Source organism: Coturnix japonica, chromosome 4 (assembly GCF_001577835.2).
Source record: "Coturnix japonica isolate 7356 chromosome 4, Coturnix japonica 2.1, whole genome shotgun sequence".
In the NCBI taxonomy this organism is placed as follows: domain Eukaryota; kingdom Metazoa; phylum Chordata; class Aves; order Galliformes; family Phasianidae; genus Coturnix; species Coturnix japonica.
Genome location: NC_029519.1, coordinates 29,346,519 through 29,362,070, shown reverse-complemented (window position 1 = coordinate 29,362,070; position 15,552 = coordinate 29,346,519). Strand labels below are relative to the sequence as shown.

General features: G+C 37.7%; 1 protein-coding gene across 4 annotated transcripts in view; it reads left to right on the top strand.

The window, feature by feature from the left end:
- The window catches only part of SH3D19 (SH3 domain containing 19), an 81,457-nt gene that overhangs the window by 19,388 nt on the left and 46,517 nt on the right, over positions 1-15,552 (top strand). For all 4 annotated transcript variants that reach the window (XM_032444493.1, XM_015861121.2, XM_015861119.2 and 1 more), the window contains one exon: positions 6,294-6,333. Coding sequence is in view for 2 of the 4 variants with exons in the window: in XM_015861119.2 (XP_015716605.2) it covers positions 6,294-6,333 (40 nt within the window). In the remaining 2 variants the exon portion in view is untranslated. The remainder of the gene's footprint in view (positions 1-6,293; positions 6,334-15,552) is intronic.

Here is a 15,552-nt window from a genome sequence, read left to right as displayed (position 1 = left end):
CTGGAGGAATGAGTTGTTGATGTTTCCCTGAAAAAATAGGAACATGTTTTGAGTAAGTAAATTAAGATAATTTTTAATTACCCTTAAGTGAGGGTGGAATTAGGGGAGGAAAGTGAAATTTGCTGAGTGTTTTGCATCATAAAGTAGATGATCTTACTATGAAGTATCAGTCCTTCACAAATAAAGTTTACATCTTTTCCAAGTTGTAAAATAGGATATGATTTCACAGGAGTTATGAGTAATTAGCTGAAATATATACAAACAAAGACTGTTTCTATGACACAAAGGTGTCAGGTGAGCGTGCCTGTGCACATATGTTCAAAGCTTATGGCTTCTGATGCTGGATGTGCTGGTCCACAAACCTCCAAGAAGAAAAATCATTCAATACCTTTATGCAGTATGAATGCAATGTATGGATGCTTATAAAATGCTCTGCTTATAGGATGTAGGAACCAGGAATTTATTCACACATCTATCTTTGTTGCACTTACTGCATGTTGTGTATCAACATCTTATGACAGGCAGACCTAGTGCAAGACTGTGCTCTGTTGTCTTCTTGAGGACTAAACAGAACCTACACAGGCATCATACATCTCTGGGAAGAAAGTGGTAGTACCATCCTCTTGAAAGATAATTCCCTTTTATTGCTAATGGTAGCAACATCAGCAAAATGGTTTTCAGAAATGTAAGCCTGGTGTATTTTCAGTACCTAGTCAGGAAGGTATTGTGCATTTGTAAATCTCTGTCAAAAAGGTAAATCTATTTTCCTCTATGAAAGTACTGAGATTAGGTAGGAGTTTTCTTCATAGCTCCCACTGCGATACTGAGGGTATTTGGATACCTGTGTCTGCCTTAGTGCTGCGTACTTGAAGTATATCATCAGTGCACTGGCCAGCTGTAGTGCCACGACTGAACTTTTGCTGATTTGTACCCTTGGAAGTTACTCCGTTCTTGAAAACAGAGCTTTGGAAATAAATGCATTGTAAATTTCCTGTTTAAAGTTTAGAAGGTGCAAGTATTCTAACATATGCATCTGCTGTATGTACTTGATTGCTCACATAGTTATATTGTTCATGTCCTCAGCACAAATAACAAGTGCTGAGCATGGTAAAGTTTCTTGCAGCATAGATAGCTTTGAGGAGCAGTGAGATCTTGCACAGTGTCTCTTTCCTTGGTCTGTTTCTGTATCAGCCACTCTTTTCTGGCTGGCGTACATGTTTATACCAGAGCACACATAATTTTGCTGTTGCAATGCAGGCGTAACCTCTCACGAAAACAAATCAGAAGCAAATGTAACGCTAGCAAATATGTAAATTATTTGTTCATTTAGATATTGCACAAGTGCACAAAAGGATTAGAGGTGACTGTAGCTTATTGTTAATCTCTTTAGCAAGTTAAAAATACGGTCTTTGGATAATTAGAAGCTTTATTGTGGTCAGTAGGTCTCAAGGTTAAAGACTCACCCAGAGAGGCTCGGTGTATTCTTATAGCTCTGTTTGTTTGTTTGTTTCCCCTCAGCCGTATATCACTCCAGCATTATTTCCAAGAATAAACTGTGTGCTTACAAGGCTCAGTTTGGCATTATAGTGCCAGTGCCATTTCATTGCAGGGAGCAGTGGGGTATGTATTTCATTCTTTTCCCCAGTTTACTGCTCTGGAATTTAGTAGTGTACTGTAGAATTTAAAGCAGGTATAAAAACTGTCTGCCCTTACTATTGTAAACTCTGCGTCCTGCTTTTGTGGCCTTTTGGGGGAAGGGGAAGCTATATATCAAACTTAATGAGAAAAGTTTCTTCCAAGTTTCTCATTAATTCCTCCTCATGCTCTCTGCCTTTTGAACAACTGATAAGGGACTCTGCTGTAACAATGCTAAAATATATAGATAAATACTTGGTCTTGCGGGTTTTATTGTATAGCAGCTTCTAATCAAATTGAATGAAATTCATAGTAAAGTCTATACAGTGGAATTAATTTGCATTGTTATGACTTCTTATCTGAGAGAAGTGCTAAAAGGAGCAGGAGCTGCCATGAAACACATCCAGCCTTAACAAAATGGAAGGTAGAAACATAGCAATGCTAGCGGCCACTAAAGCTTATCTCAGTGCAAATAAAACAGCTAGCATGGAAGGTCCTACACAAATGCACGTCTTTTCCCCAGAAAAGATGTTTTGTTTTGTTTGACAGGGCCCTATGTATATGGACAATGTTAAATGGAGATTTGGGGCTCTTTTGATCTAAGGTGGTTATCTAATGGGGACTGTTGCAACATTTATCTATGACTAGCTGCATAATAGTCAAGACTATGAAAATTATGTTGCTAATATGAAGGTTGTATCTATCAAATTTCTTCACTGGCAACAATGTTGCTTAAGAGCCCATTGCTCCTGTTCTTTCATGCAGAGGCCATTGCTGTTGAAGAGTTGTTAGAAGCATCTCCTGCTTCTGTCCATTATGAAACTACTGCGATGCCCTCATGGGCCAAAACCAAGAGCAACACAGATAGACTTGCTGTAATGGTAGCCTGTAGTAGGCACTAACGAGGCAGGAAGAGGCTTCTATGTCCTACCCAGTATGGTAGCTGCTGTACTTAAGCCGTGATTAGGATAAAGAATAACGTATTTCCTCAGAGTGGAAGTAGTATGTCCCGCACTTTGTCCTTCAGCTAATTCAGCTTTGTAAAGAGAGGTGGAGCTGAGGGGAGGATTGAGAGTAGGAAGCTGTAACTCAAGAGGTAACTGTGTTGTAAGTTTCCCACTAACTCTGCAGGTTCGAAGCAGCAGAATATTTGTTAACTTTCCACCCCTTTTTGAACAGCATTTCATGTTTATACTTAAATTTTTTTCTAATGAGAGCATGCTTCTCAGTTGAAGCCACTCTTAGCAACGAGACAGCCTGGAGAATCTTGCAAAATAAACAGAGAAAAACAGTGTCTCTCTTTGGTGAGGATTGCATTTTCCCTTTTCTTTGCTTGTCTTCCAAAAGCAAGAGAACATGACTTAAAAGCCATATTTGCCTGATTTTGTGGTCTTCTTTGCAAGAACGCAAGCAATACTGGGTTTACAGAAGAACTGAAATAAAGTGCTGTCACTTATTTTTATCCTGATTGTTATGTTTATATTTTCTTTGGGAATAAAACCCAAGGAGATAACTTTCCCATTTTTGAAGGTTAAGGAAGCTGCCAGTTAAAGAAACCCACCCCTTTCTAAAAGCAACTGGGATATGGCATTTCTGTCTGCTTCTTGATTTTCACTGCTGAAAGAAGGCATGACATGTCCGTGGAATATTTGCAGCATGGTTTTCCATATAAACGCTAGGTTTTGATGAGCAGGTGTGGTACCAATAGCACATCTTTGTGTCCCTGTATTTTCCTTGATCCTTCTGTGTTTAGAATTTGGCAGTGTTCTTCCTATCCTCAGCCAGGAGTCTCTGACTTCTTTCTGCCTCATCTGCTCCACCTGCCAGCTCCTTGACTTTTTGCACTGCATCCTACTGCTGAACAAGGATAATGCACTCCTTCCATGCAGGCTGTATTTGTTTAAGGGCAGCAAAGGTTTAGGAATTTTTGGCACATTTGACTGTAACCCCACACACAGTAAGGAACTGTATGGCTTAAATGGTGTAAGGATTGTAGAAAACAATACAAGCATCTCACCTGTGGAAGCTTGTTTTTGGAAGGTAGTTTCTGTCATTGGAAGTGGATTTTTTTTGCAAGCAAATTTCTATATGTGTGTGTGGACTGTCTGTCCTGCATGCTAGCCCAGTGCATATTCAGTGTTTGCTCTAATCTGACAAATGGCTTTGACTTTGAGTTTAGAACTGAAGGGCATACACTGTCATGTTAGGAAGGCATAGTGTCCGGTAGCTTTTTATAGCAATTTATTTCTTTGTCATGGGGAAAAATCCCCTGTGCAAGGTTTGATTTTTGGATCTTCTTCACTAATTGCTTATTTCTGTTGAAGAAAATTATAGGGGTTTCAGTTGTTGAAGTAACATATAGAGTTAATAGGGAGCCAACTGTGGGCATGCAGTTTGGGATCTGTGCATGTGTTTATATGCAATATATACCTGTGTGTATGAATATGTATCTAATGTGTAATGTACATGAAGATTTGCATGTTCATTCTGTGTGTGCATGTCCTAGAGGTATGTGACATTATTTGATTTGATGCTTGTACGTAACACCTATACATCAACTAGAGTAGCAAAATGTAAGTGCTGAATAGAAAGCCAACTTTTTGAGCCTCCTGTTACATGTGATATTTTAAAAAAGGAAATAAAATACTAAATTCAAAGTAACTATAAGCATGTACAGAATGGTTTTTCTACTTTGAAGAACAACTGAATGTTGTTTGGATTGTTTCTCTTTATTCTTACTGGTGAGGTCAATTGTACGTGTGAATGATATTCTTTCTTTATATTCACCCATAAACAAAATGTGTAAAAGCAGCAGTAATGCTTCCTGTTTCAGTGTGGAAAGGAAAGGAAAGAGAGGAGAACTGCAGTGATTTCCTGAGCTATCAGGCTTACAGTGATGCGCTGGGCTGTAGTGGATCTGCTGCTGGGATGTGGACTGCGGGGGAGAGTCTGCAGACCCTGTGTTTATATCTCCTGTGACTCCCTTGCTTCCTTCTCACGGGTACACCTACCATATCTGATTAGAAGTAGGAACGTTTTCCTTGAATTCTCTTGGATTGTGTCTGCATAAATAGCAGGGAACACTCCTTACAAGCACCAGATGGCAAGCAGATTTCAGTGGGAAGTGCTGACTTTTTATTTTTATTTTATTTTTTTATTTTTTTGCATACTCACGGATAAGGAATTTACATGAACAAATGGCAAAGATGGAAGGAGCTTTTCTGTGTGTCTTTGAACTGGTGCTGTAATTCTGGTTTGAGCTATTGCATGCTGTTTCTAGCTAAGGGAGTAGCATGTGGTGTGATGAAATGGAAAGCACTGTGAGTCAGAAACACAATAAATTATGTACTGTATGTGCTATGACAGCTCAATAGGAGCACTTGTGGGTGGAAAAAGCATTAGATATTTCTTAGAGCACTACTGACTTTTTTTTCTTCTTTCTCTTTTTTCCCATTTTAGTCAAAACTTAATCACACAAGCTCATAAAACTTTTGGAGGGGAAAATTTTCCTTCTGTATGTGAGGTACAAACGAAAGTGCTAATAAAAGAAAAAAAAAATCAGTGCAGAGCTTTGTGGCTCAAAATATGGCCTGTATGTTATTATTATATATTTTTTTTTCCACGAAGGCTCTTATTCTTCTGTATAAAGAAGCATTTCAATAAACTGTCCTCTAACATGGAGAAAGCAGTTTGCTTTTGAGTAGCCACACAGTAGCAGAAGCAAAGTGTCACCATGGTTGTAGTAGATACATGTAGGTGTAAGAATATCCTTCTAATTACACAGTAGGTATTTTTGTTACAAATTATTAAACAAATATCTCTCTAATTTGAGAATATGTGTATTTTAGCAAGACACAACTCTCATTTTCAGGTAGGCTAAAATCTTATGGTAAGAGGTATTTTGAACTTTGTAAGCATATAACCGATAGAGCATGAATGATAGATATTGATAATGCTTGTTTGATTTTCTTTGTGTATTAGAGCTTTTAGAAATCAGTCAAAACAAAGAAATATATCTAGGTCTGATAAATTGGTAGATATTTATGTGAGTTTGTGTGATTGCGCTGTACAGTTTTTTATTGCTAGTCCATCTCATTAATGCCCATGAGCTACTCAACATACTCAATGAATAAACAAAACCCTTTTTGAATGCACAGAAAGATTCAGTATCTAGAACTTCCAGAAGTGAAAGAGTTAATGATGGGCTGCACTGCATTCAGTGTATTTGCAGATGTTGCTGCAACCAGCTGCTGATTTTTCTCCCATCCTGTTAGGGAATTCTGCCAGCTGTGATTCATGGAATGATTTTTTTGCGCTGAGTAATCTGTGGTTTTTCTTTTTTCCTCTTCCCTCTCCCTTATTTTTACCATAAACTAAAATCCTATTCATTTTAGCTCAACAGAGGGAGAGCTTCTAAAGCGCTAATGAGAAACATTAAATATGCTCTGTTTTGGACAGAGAAATTTTAACAAACATTAAATTTGCAGTGATTTTACTTTCTCTCAGACTGAATAGTCCAGTGTAGAAAAAGTTTTATGACAGAACCAGCTTTTGTTTTTTGCTAGTCATATGGGGTGACAGTTCTTGTAAGACTTTTGTGCTTGCACTGCTAATGAACATCCAAGTTTTGTGCTGATACTATGCCTCTTTTCTCACAGATCGCTCTGAAAGAAATAAACCAGACTGCCGCTCTTCAGGGTAAGAACCATATTCCTGTGTTTATTCTTCACTTTTTTTCCTTCTTTTCTTTACTGTTTTTTTTTTTTGTTTTTTTTGTTTTTTTTTTTTCCTTTTATGAGATGAACTGGGAAATTAGCCAAAATAATAATAAGGGCTTTCTTCTACTTCTCCGTTTTGGTAACAGTAAAGTAATAACCAAAAAGCACTGAGTAACTTTGTGTTAAGGGTTATTATCTAGTTTTCCTTATGGACAACATTTTTCAAGGAATGACCAGGGTTCCCTATATTATAATTGTGTGTGCTGGAAGTTCAAAATGCTTCTTTATTATTATTTATGTTAAGAAGCACTCATCAATTTTGCTTCTGTATTCTTTGGAGCATTGGCTTTTGTGGCAGGAAAACTAATTCTTGGTTGAGTCAAGGACTGCTACACTTGATTCTGTTTAACTATTCTGTTACCCTATCATCCCTAAGGATTCAAAACAGGAAAAGCAAATAAAAAGATGTTAACTCAAACACACAAACATTTTATTTCTATCTAGAATTTCCATTAGGAATTGCTAGACTTCTGAAACTACTGATTTGCAAGGCTACACTTTCCCTTAATTTTTTGAATATTCACAGAAACTTTTCTTTATTTTCATCTCATTTAAAAAAGAAAAAAAATAATAATGCATCTTTCCCTTTTGCCTTATTTCCCAACTCATTCATCAATTCTCTCCACTAAGGAATAAGATCTCCTCCATATCCTGCGGTGGATAATGGGATTTTAATGAAGTGAAATGATAGAGCAGACTAACTAGCAGTGGTTTCTGCACTCCTTCATAACATGCTTTTCAATAGGACACCTCTGGTGCCCAACCTTCAGACTTGACATAACCTTTTCATTTTCTTTTAGTCTAATTATTTTTGTTGTAACATTTTTGACACTACGCTGCAGTAGCTTTTATAGCTAGAAGAATGGAGGGAACTGTAACCTCTTCTTGTAGCACAGCTGATATCTACTGTGTGATGTGATGGGAGAGAGGATGTTTGCTCCTTCCCTCCCATGTACCCAGCAGTACTATATTTGTTTCCAGCTGTGTGCTGTTGAATTTGCAATGGAAACATTACTTATATCTATCTACTTGAAACACTAGTCACTGTGCTTCCTTTTACAATTATAAGATGCTTAGGTTTTTTCCTTACAATGATGCAGTTGTACTCTAGATGTTTGAAACTTTGTTAAATTATGTAATATTACAATAAATTGAATCCAAATTATTAAAAGGGAAATATAATGATCAAAATGTTGAATGTAAGGTTGAAACACTGTTTTCCCTTCATCTGGTTGGTCCTTTCCTATCAGAACCTTCTTTTTTTTTTTTTTTTTTTTTTTTTTTCCTACAGTGTATTCAGAAGTTCAGATTTCTTTTCCTCTCCCTCCCCCCATGGAATTAGAATTACAGGTGTGAACCACCTTGACAGTAAAATCCTTCCCTAAGCTGTCATTGTTACACATTCCAAATTCTCCCATGGAAAACACGTGAAATTAACAGCCTAGTGTAAGTTGCTTATAGCATTGAGGAAATTGAGGTTTTCATAGTCTTTTGTTTCTGTCAGTAGTGCACATGGCTCCTAATTATTTCTATGTATCTTCTGTCACCTTCTCAGTCTCACTGGCCATCATGTTATGTTAGTTCTGCTTTTGAGGGTGAACTCTGAGAATGGCAAGTCTTTTTAAAAGGAAAGTGTGATTTTGTGCTTGTCTGGTTGCTGCTCCTAGGCCAGAGTAGGAGCAGCCTGCCTTATTCAAATGATCTACTCTTTTAATTGATGTTGCTACACTCTGTGGTTCATCTCATACTATAATGGCAGTGTTCTAAATTTTGTGTGACAGATTGCTGGATGAGATTCTTATCCCCATCCTAACCATATCATCTCTGGGAAGAGAGCTGCAGGCACAAGGAGACCAGCATCTCTGGCTGTAAAAACTGAATGAAAACGAAATACTGAAGCATCTGAAACTTTAATTAAACTACAGTGCATCACTTCTCATGTAACACAGGCTGCATTTCAGAGCTGTTTGAGTTACACTGGGGACTACTTATGCCATTTTATGATGAGTGTCTGCAGCCATGACCTTTTACTCTCTGGGGGCAGCACGTGACGAGGGAAAGGCAAAATCAGATGGCTTAAAGGCCATCTTTTTTCTTTTTTCTTTTCTTTTCTGTTTTTTTTTTTTTTTTGTGTGTGTGTGTGTGTCAAGCTACGTGTGTAGGGATGCATCTTGAAAGTGCAATATAACGTCCCTCTTATCATCTAAAGCTGAACAAAATTACTTTGCAGCTCATTTACTTGGAATACAATGTCTACTAAGAATTTCTTAACTAGAATTACTGTAAAATCAGTGTAAAAAAATTGAGGTGGACTTTGGGATACTAGTCAACTATATGAAGACATATGCAGTGAACCTTAAGAAAGGCAGATACTGTAGGTTGGAATAGTTGGTGTAAATCTTACTGAGAGAGACAGGGAAGTAGTAATTTATTTCATAAAAAGCCTTGGTGAGATCTTGCACCATGAATGTGGAACGCTGGGATGAAAAACAACAACAACAAAAAAGCCCTAGCATTACCATATCATAACTCTTTCTCTGAATTTGAAAGGCCATTTTAATCCGCAAAATGATGAGCTTAATAAAAAGATCATATGACAATATTTCTTGTGGCTGTGAGGAGCTAAAGTGGGATATGGCATGAGGCTGGTAAATTTGGAGTTTGGATAAACAAAGATCATAGTTGATGTTTCAAATTATTATTATTATTTCTTGATTTAACTGTCAGGTCATGCACTGTTGTAGCACAAGTCAATTAAGTCAAAAGTAGTAGGCACTTTAGTCTTATATCTCTAAATGTGTTCACGCTACAAAAACACTAGCGTGGACTAGATGGCCTTTAGAGATCCCAGCCAACTTTAAGGATTCTGTGAGTTTCTTTGTTTTTTCCTCAAATAGATCATAGGATTTATTGGCATGTAATGTACCTGCTGATTGTAATTTACTGAAGTTCTTTTATGGCTGAATCCCTTCCTTTGGTTGAACAAATTTGGTCTCCATACCCCATCTTAAATATATCAAGCCAACAATATAATCAGCTTTTTTTTCTTTATAATGGAGTACTTGAAGTGGCAGATCAAAGGGACTACAATTTCTTTTAGTGAGCTTCTGGTAAACCAAGCTGTCATTTTTATGAATGGTATTTTGTATGTTACTTTGGTTTTAAGTTTTTGAGTAGTAGGATTCCATTAGTGAAAGTTTCTCTGTATTTCTCTTTCCACTTCTAGGTAATGTTGATCTTAGGAAACTGTGCTTAATAAATATTACAATAATGCTGTGCCTGTATCTTAAGAATGTGTTTTCCCAGATCATCTGTGAAGTCTCACCTGAAAGGCATCTTTTAATTTGGATCTCATGCCTTTAACAGAGCATGAGGTGAGTCTTAAGGTGCAGGCCACACAATGTGGTCAAATTTTACTCAGCATCCACTTAAAATGATACATTTATACAAAATGATAGGCCTTAGAGTTTTGAGAAAACAGAAAACCCTGTGATTGTCTACGTTGTAACCAAACTATTACAAGTCTGCAGTCAGTCATTTAATAATTCAAGCTTCGCATATCTGAAGAGAGATGTGAGAGTCTTTTCTTCTACCCTACAAATCTTGCTCTGAGCCCTGTAAGCTTGGGTTTCTAGTTTGAAGCCTTTCACAAATTAAACATCTCTGTGTTTAATGAATTCTTTTGCCATCAGGAATAATTTCGTTACTAATTTTGTAGAAGATTGAACAGATTTTGCTTATTTTAGGTAAATTTAATTTCAGGCTACTGTATTGAAATATACTCTTATAATCTTACATAAGGCTCCTATTTTTTGTTGTATCTTAATTAAAGGGGTACTGCACAGAGTCTTCTGGTGCTGCTGCTGCTTCTGTGCTTAAAAATCATGGAATTGTGGAGATGTTAGTTGGAAGGGACTTCTGGAGGTCACGTAGTCCCACTCTTGCTCATAGTTGGAAGATGCTAACTACAGATCTGGTTATGTCTTTTTCTAGCCAAGTCTTGAAAACCTCCCAGGAGGGAGTTTGGGCCTGGTGGTTCAGCTGATTTTTAGTCCACTTATAGCCTGCTTGTCTCTTGCATATTAACTGGAGTTTGAAATGATAATGCTGTGGGAGTCAGTGTCAAATGAACCATTCTAAATCTGGTTCTTTGGTTTAATGTTGGGCAATTTAATATTCAGACTTATTCCCGTAAGTGTCCTGATATCTAAAAAACACTCCTTGTATAATCCCCTGGCAATGATTGCATTGCACTGGCAGTGCAGCTATTAAGCTAGGGGAATACTTTATAGACTCTTGTCTAAACAGTTAGAGTGTTAGTGGTTGTAATGCAGATATGGAGATTGAGACTTCAAACATTGCTGACAATCCATATGAAAGGGAACCATGCGCGTGACAGTGAGGGTGAAGGAAGAAAGAGCAGATGATAGAGTCGACACTTGTTTTAATGTTGCATTATTATGTATAAATAGCTTTTCTTTTCTTTTCTTTTCTTTTTTTTTTTTTAAGCTAAAATGTAGCAGTTGATTGTTTAAACTAAGCTTATTTCTAGGGTGTGGAAAAGAGGAAGTTTCTACTTGTGTACACTCCCAATAAGTCAGAGATTGATGTAATAAGTACTTCTGCAGAAATCTCATCTCCTTCCCAAGCCCCGAGGGTGCAGTTTCACGATTGCCTTGAGCTGAGCTAAGCCTGTGCTGCTTCCAAAGTCGGTCTTGTTCCCTCCTTAGGGCCTTTATCAGTGCTCATATGGTTAGTTGGAGCAGAAGGTTGATCTCCAAGGAGAAAAAGAGCTGTGTCTCAATTTTACAGATGAAATGGGTTCAGCAGAGGGAGGCAGTGATTTCTTGAAAGCTGCACAATAAATCAGTGGCAGAGCTAGAAGCAGGGGCTTGATTTCTTGACTTTTGTTGTTGGCATCTGAAAAGTTAGGATGGTGTGATTCAGTTTTTTCCCCTTCTAAGACCTGAATTTTGTGTTCAGTCACTCGGGGCATGCTGTAATCCTACTAGTTAAATGTGGTTTGCAACTAGTGTAACTTGAGACTGGAATCTGCTTATGTGTCTATCTTTTGTTTATCATGTTTTTTTTTTCTGGTGAGCAGCTCATGCTGTGCGTGTCAGAGATGTGCCTCCCTGGAGACAATTAAGCTGGAGCAGTTCTGTGCAGTGCATTTCTTTGATAGCTTCCTTGCCTCAGTAAATCGTTATGTTTTGTTTACTCTTTGCAATGTTAATATTCCTTGCTCAGTTTTTACTTTCTTCTAAGTGAGAAATAAAAGATCATAGGTAGAGGTGGCAGATGGGTTCAACTTAGTTGTTTGCAATTAATGATCTTGAGGGCGTTTAGAGCCTGTGGCTACAGACGTTTGTTTTAAAGTCACTATTTCTTTGCTGTTGTGTTGGGAATTTTTGGCAATTAATCACACAGATAGCAGTAAAGAGTTATTGTGAATGGAGCATCCTGGCCAGAGGTCCAGACTCCTTATTCCTAAACAGAGAAGATGGATTTGTTTCAATAAGAGAGCATTCTGTTCTTAGTTTCTGCAGAGGGAATTTTGAAGGACTTTGATGCTCTGAACAACCCCCTCTGTTGTCTGATCCACTCTCCAGTGCTGATGCTAATTCATAATGCAAAATAATGCTGAGAATTAGGTGGCTGTTGAAGAAAGAAAATTATTCACTCTTCCTCACTGAAAGAATTTCAGTGCTCCTTGGGGAGTCATGTATGCACAAGCAAGCTTTGCTGTCTCATCACCTATCTAAGGGGGTTGCATTAGAAGGTACCAAGAACCATCTGGACACAAGGCTGCACTCCTTATGAATTAGGATAATTGCCCAGAGTATAAACAACCATGGTAGACATCAGTTTTAGGAAGGTGGTTGCAGGAAGCACATAATTGTACATTATTATTCAGTGATGGTGCTTTCCTTTTAAAGGTAATTTTGAGACTATTTCATTTATATATTTTATTCCCTACAAACCAGCAATAACTCTCTTTGAAACAGCCAGATGGTTTTGTCTTTTAAACCTGCAGAAAATAAACAAGCTCTGTGGTGAATGGAAGCTGTGGGATGAACTGGAACTCTCTGTTTATAAGTAATATATTATGGGCCAAATTAATCAGGCATGGTTTTAATGATCCTTTATTATTATTCTTTCGTTCCAAAGACATTGCAATGACTAATAGCACGTGAAATTCATCCGATTGGTGGAAGCAGGGCTGGAAGAGAATTAGTATTAGTCTTGAACAGTAACTCTTCTAGAAGGAGGAGGAACTGTGAAGGGAAGTCTATGAGAAACATCTCAGGGCTGAAGCAACAGACTTGCCTCCTTGTAAATGTTCATCTCAGAAGAAGTAGTGGCCCGGATCCTTCCTGAAAGAAACTTGTGTTGGAGCTGATATATGAACTTTGATTTATTACCCAAAGGATTTGTGTAGGTTTCTGGTTGGAATCTGGTCAGTATCTACATTTTTCTTCACCTCTGGAATTTGAGTGGGAGAGTTCAGTTTGCAGTTATATTGTGTTGGTTTCCATGGCCTCTTTTTCTAATGTGCACAAGAAGGAAAAGATTGTTACTCTTTTTTTTTTTTTTTAATTTCTTCTCTAGTACTGCTTCCCTGCTTTACTTTACTTCTTTGTTGTCTGCAGATCACATTACTGTAGGTAACTGGTTACTTAAAGTAGCATCTGGTCTTTTCAGGTTGAATATTTAACTGATTGATCGAGCATTCTTGAAAAGCATGTTACATTTGCATCCTGACTATATCACAGGGGAAGAAATATTCCCAGTGGGGCCTGTCAAATTGGTAGTTTTGTCTATCTTACTGTATTTGATGTGTGCTGTGCAGTTTGCACAGCTGTGTATTAGTCTCTGGTCCTGTCTCTTTTAAGACATTACATTTCTGATTTTGATACAAAATTTCTCTTTATTTCTCTTTTCAGAGATGTTTTGCTCACTGCAAGTTTGAATTTAGTCCCTGTTTACAAACAGGATTTGTCCTAGTTTTGGTCAAATGCAGTAAAGCACAGGTCCACTTGACCCTTATTGAGTTCACTAGCCCTTGTTGTAGATGGGGATAAGCTGCATTTGCATCTGTTTCCAGATGCCTGAGCTATAGGAAGCAAACTAAGGTTCAGCAGTGCAAAAAGCCATGCTGCTTTTTCTATCGGAGGCTACAACCCATATAGTCACAAGTAGGTCCTTGCTACAGAGCACTGAAATGAGACTACACAACCCTAATGTAGAAAGTATTTGTACAAGTGAGGTGTACATGTATATGTAGTTGCATTTTAACCATGGTAGAGATATTACAAGAGGTTTGTCAACTATTCTGTATATAGTGAAAATTCCCAGCCTTGTGAGGCTTGAGGCAGAGGTTGATTTCTAGTTCAAGAGAGAATCCAAATGTAATGCTCTAACCAGAAATAATGATTACTGTTGAATCTCTCTTTTGATCCACAGTGTAGTATATAGTTCCAGCAAAAAAAGTACATGTTTGATCTCATATCATTCAAAGAAATGTTTTGCTTGGAATAAATGCTTTGTAGGAAGAAAGAACTTTTTTTTTTTTTTTTTTTTCTTTCTCTCTCTGTTACAGTTCTTTTATCCAATGTAGCCTGAAATTCTGCTTCCCAATTCCCTCACACACCAACATCTAGTATTAATAGAGTACTGGCTCAACCAGTTCTTATAACATTTAGTGATTGGACCAGATGAGGAAGCTTCCCTTCTGTCCCAGGAATACAGCTCCTTTTTAGCAGCTGTTGTGGTAACAGCTGTGTTGTTTTACTAGCTTCTTTCTAGGCCCACTAATAGCATATAGTAGCCTATAGTGCTGCTGATAGAGGTAGGCTGAGCATCTTGGAAGGAAGAGCAGCACTGTGGGACAGGGACAGTAATGACAACTACAGCAGAGGCTTTCCTGCCACGCCGTACTGCTGTATGGGACACCAAATTTCATGCAGTGCTGCCCAACCTGTCTTCTTTCTTCTGCATCTTGACAAGGAAATATGTTCTGTCAAATAAATATTTTACCATAGGTATAGATTTTAATGTTTTCTGTTAATAATAGCATCTTTTTTTTTCTTTTTTTTTTTTTTTCCCCATCTAGGACAGGTCTAAAGTGATGCCAGAGTCCTTCGTATTTCCTTTAATTACCATTCCATGCTTCTACTTTATTTATTTATTTTTTTTATTGTTCATTAGTGTTTGAATAGGCAAAATTTGCTCCTTAGTGTGGTAACTGCCTTGCAGCAGGTGCTAAGCAGGCATTTACATCTGTGATACAGCTGTAACTGAATGACAATGTAAAAAAAAAAAAGTCATTAATGTTCCTGGAGCAGCTTAAATAAAAATTGCCACAATTCTTTTCACATTGCAAATCAAGATTTTCAAATGTCTTTAAAATGTAAACAATGCCAGGTTGATCTTTTAATTAGAAGAGCTGAACTAGTTGAAAGAAATGGCATATAGTTAAATTCATATACGCTTTTAGCATCTGCAGTGTTCTGCAGCAGGAAGTGCTACAGCTTGACCTTGTGTTGCATGCAAAAAATGTCTCTTTGACTCTTTTGAACTTGGTGCCTGCTATTTTTGTAGGAGTACACATGCACTTTGCTTTTTCTGTCATGTAGTGTAAGAAGCTGAGCTCTTATTCCCTATAGAACCAGTAAGTATCTTGTGTTGCAAGGGACCCCAAAGATCGTCGAGTCCAACTCTTAGAGCTTTGGTGCTTCTTGGGAAAATTAAAATGCAATTGTTCTGGGCTTACCTAGCTTGTGTTAAACAGTTAGGTAGTCTTACGGAAAAGGTCATCGGTACTTCTGGAGGCCCAGAGACATGCTACAAAGGGAGAGGGAGAGGTGGTTGTTAGCTGACATGTCAAAAAGGACAGGAACAATTCTCTCTGCCTTTTGAGTTAAGGGCATTGCCGAGAGCAGAGGTTAGAAATATTACCTGCTGTGTTAACCTGTATGCAGGGCTTTTAAGCTGCTCTGGAGATTTAAAAACAAAAAAATTATAAGCCTGTCTCTGTGAAGATTTGAAATCAAGGATCAGAGGTTGAATGGTTGTTAGGAGATGAGGGTGATCCCAGTGGTAGATGGTTTTTCTGTCAATTCAGTTGTCTGAATAA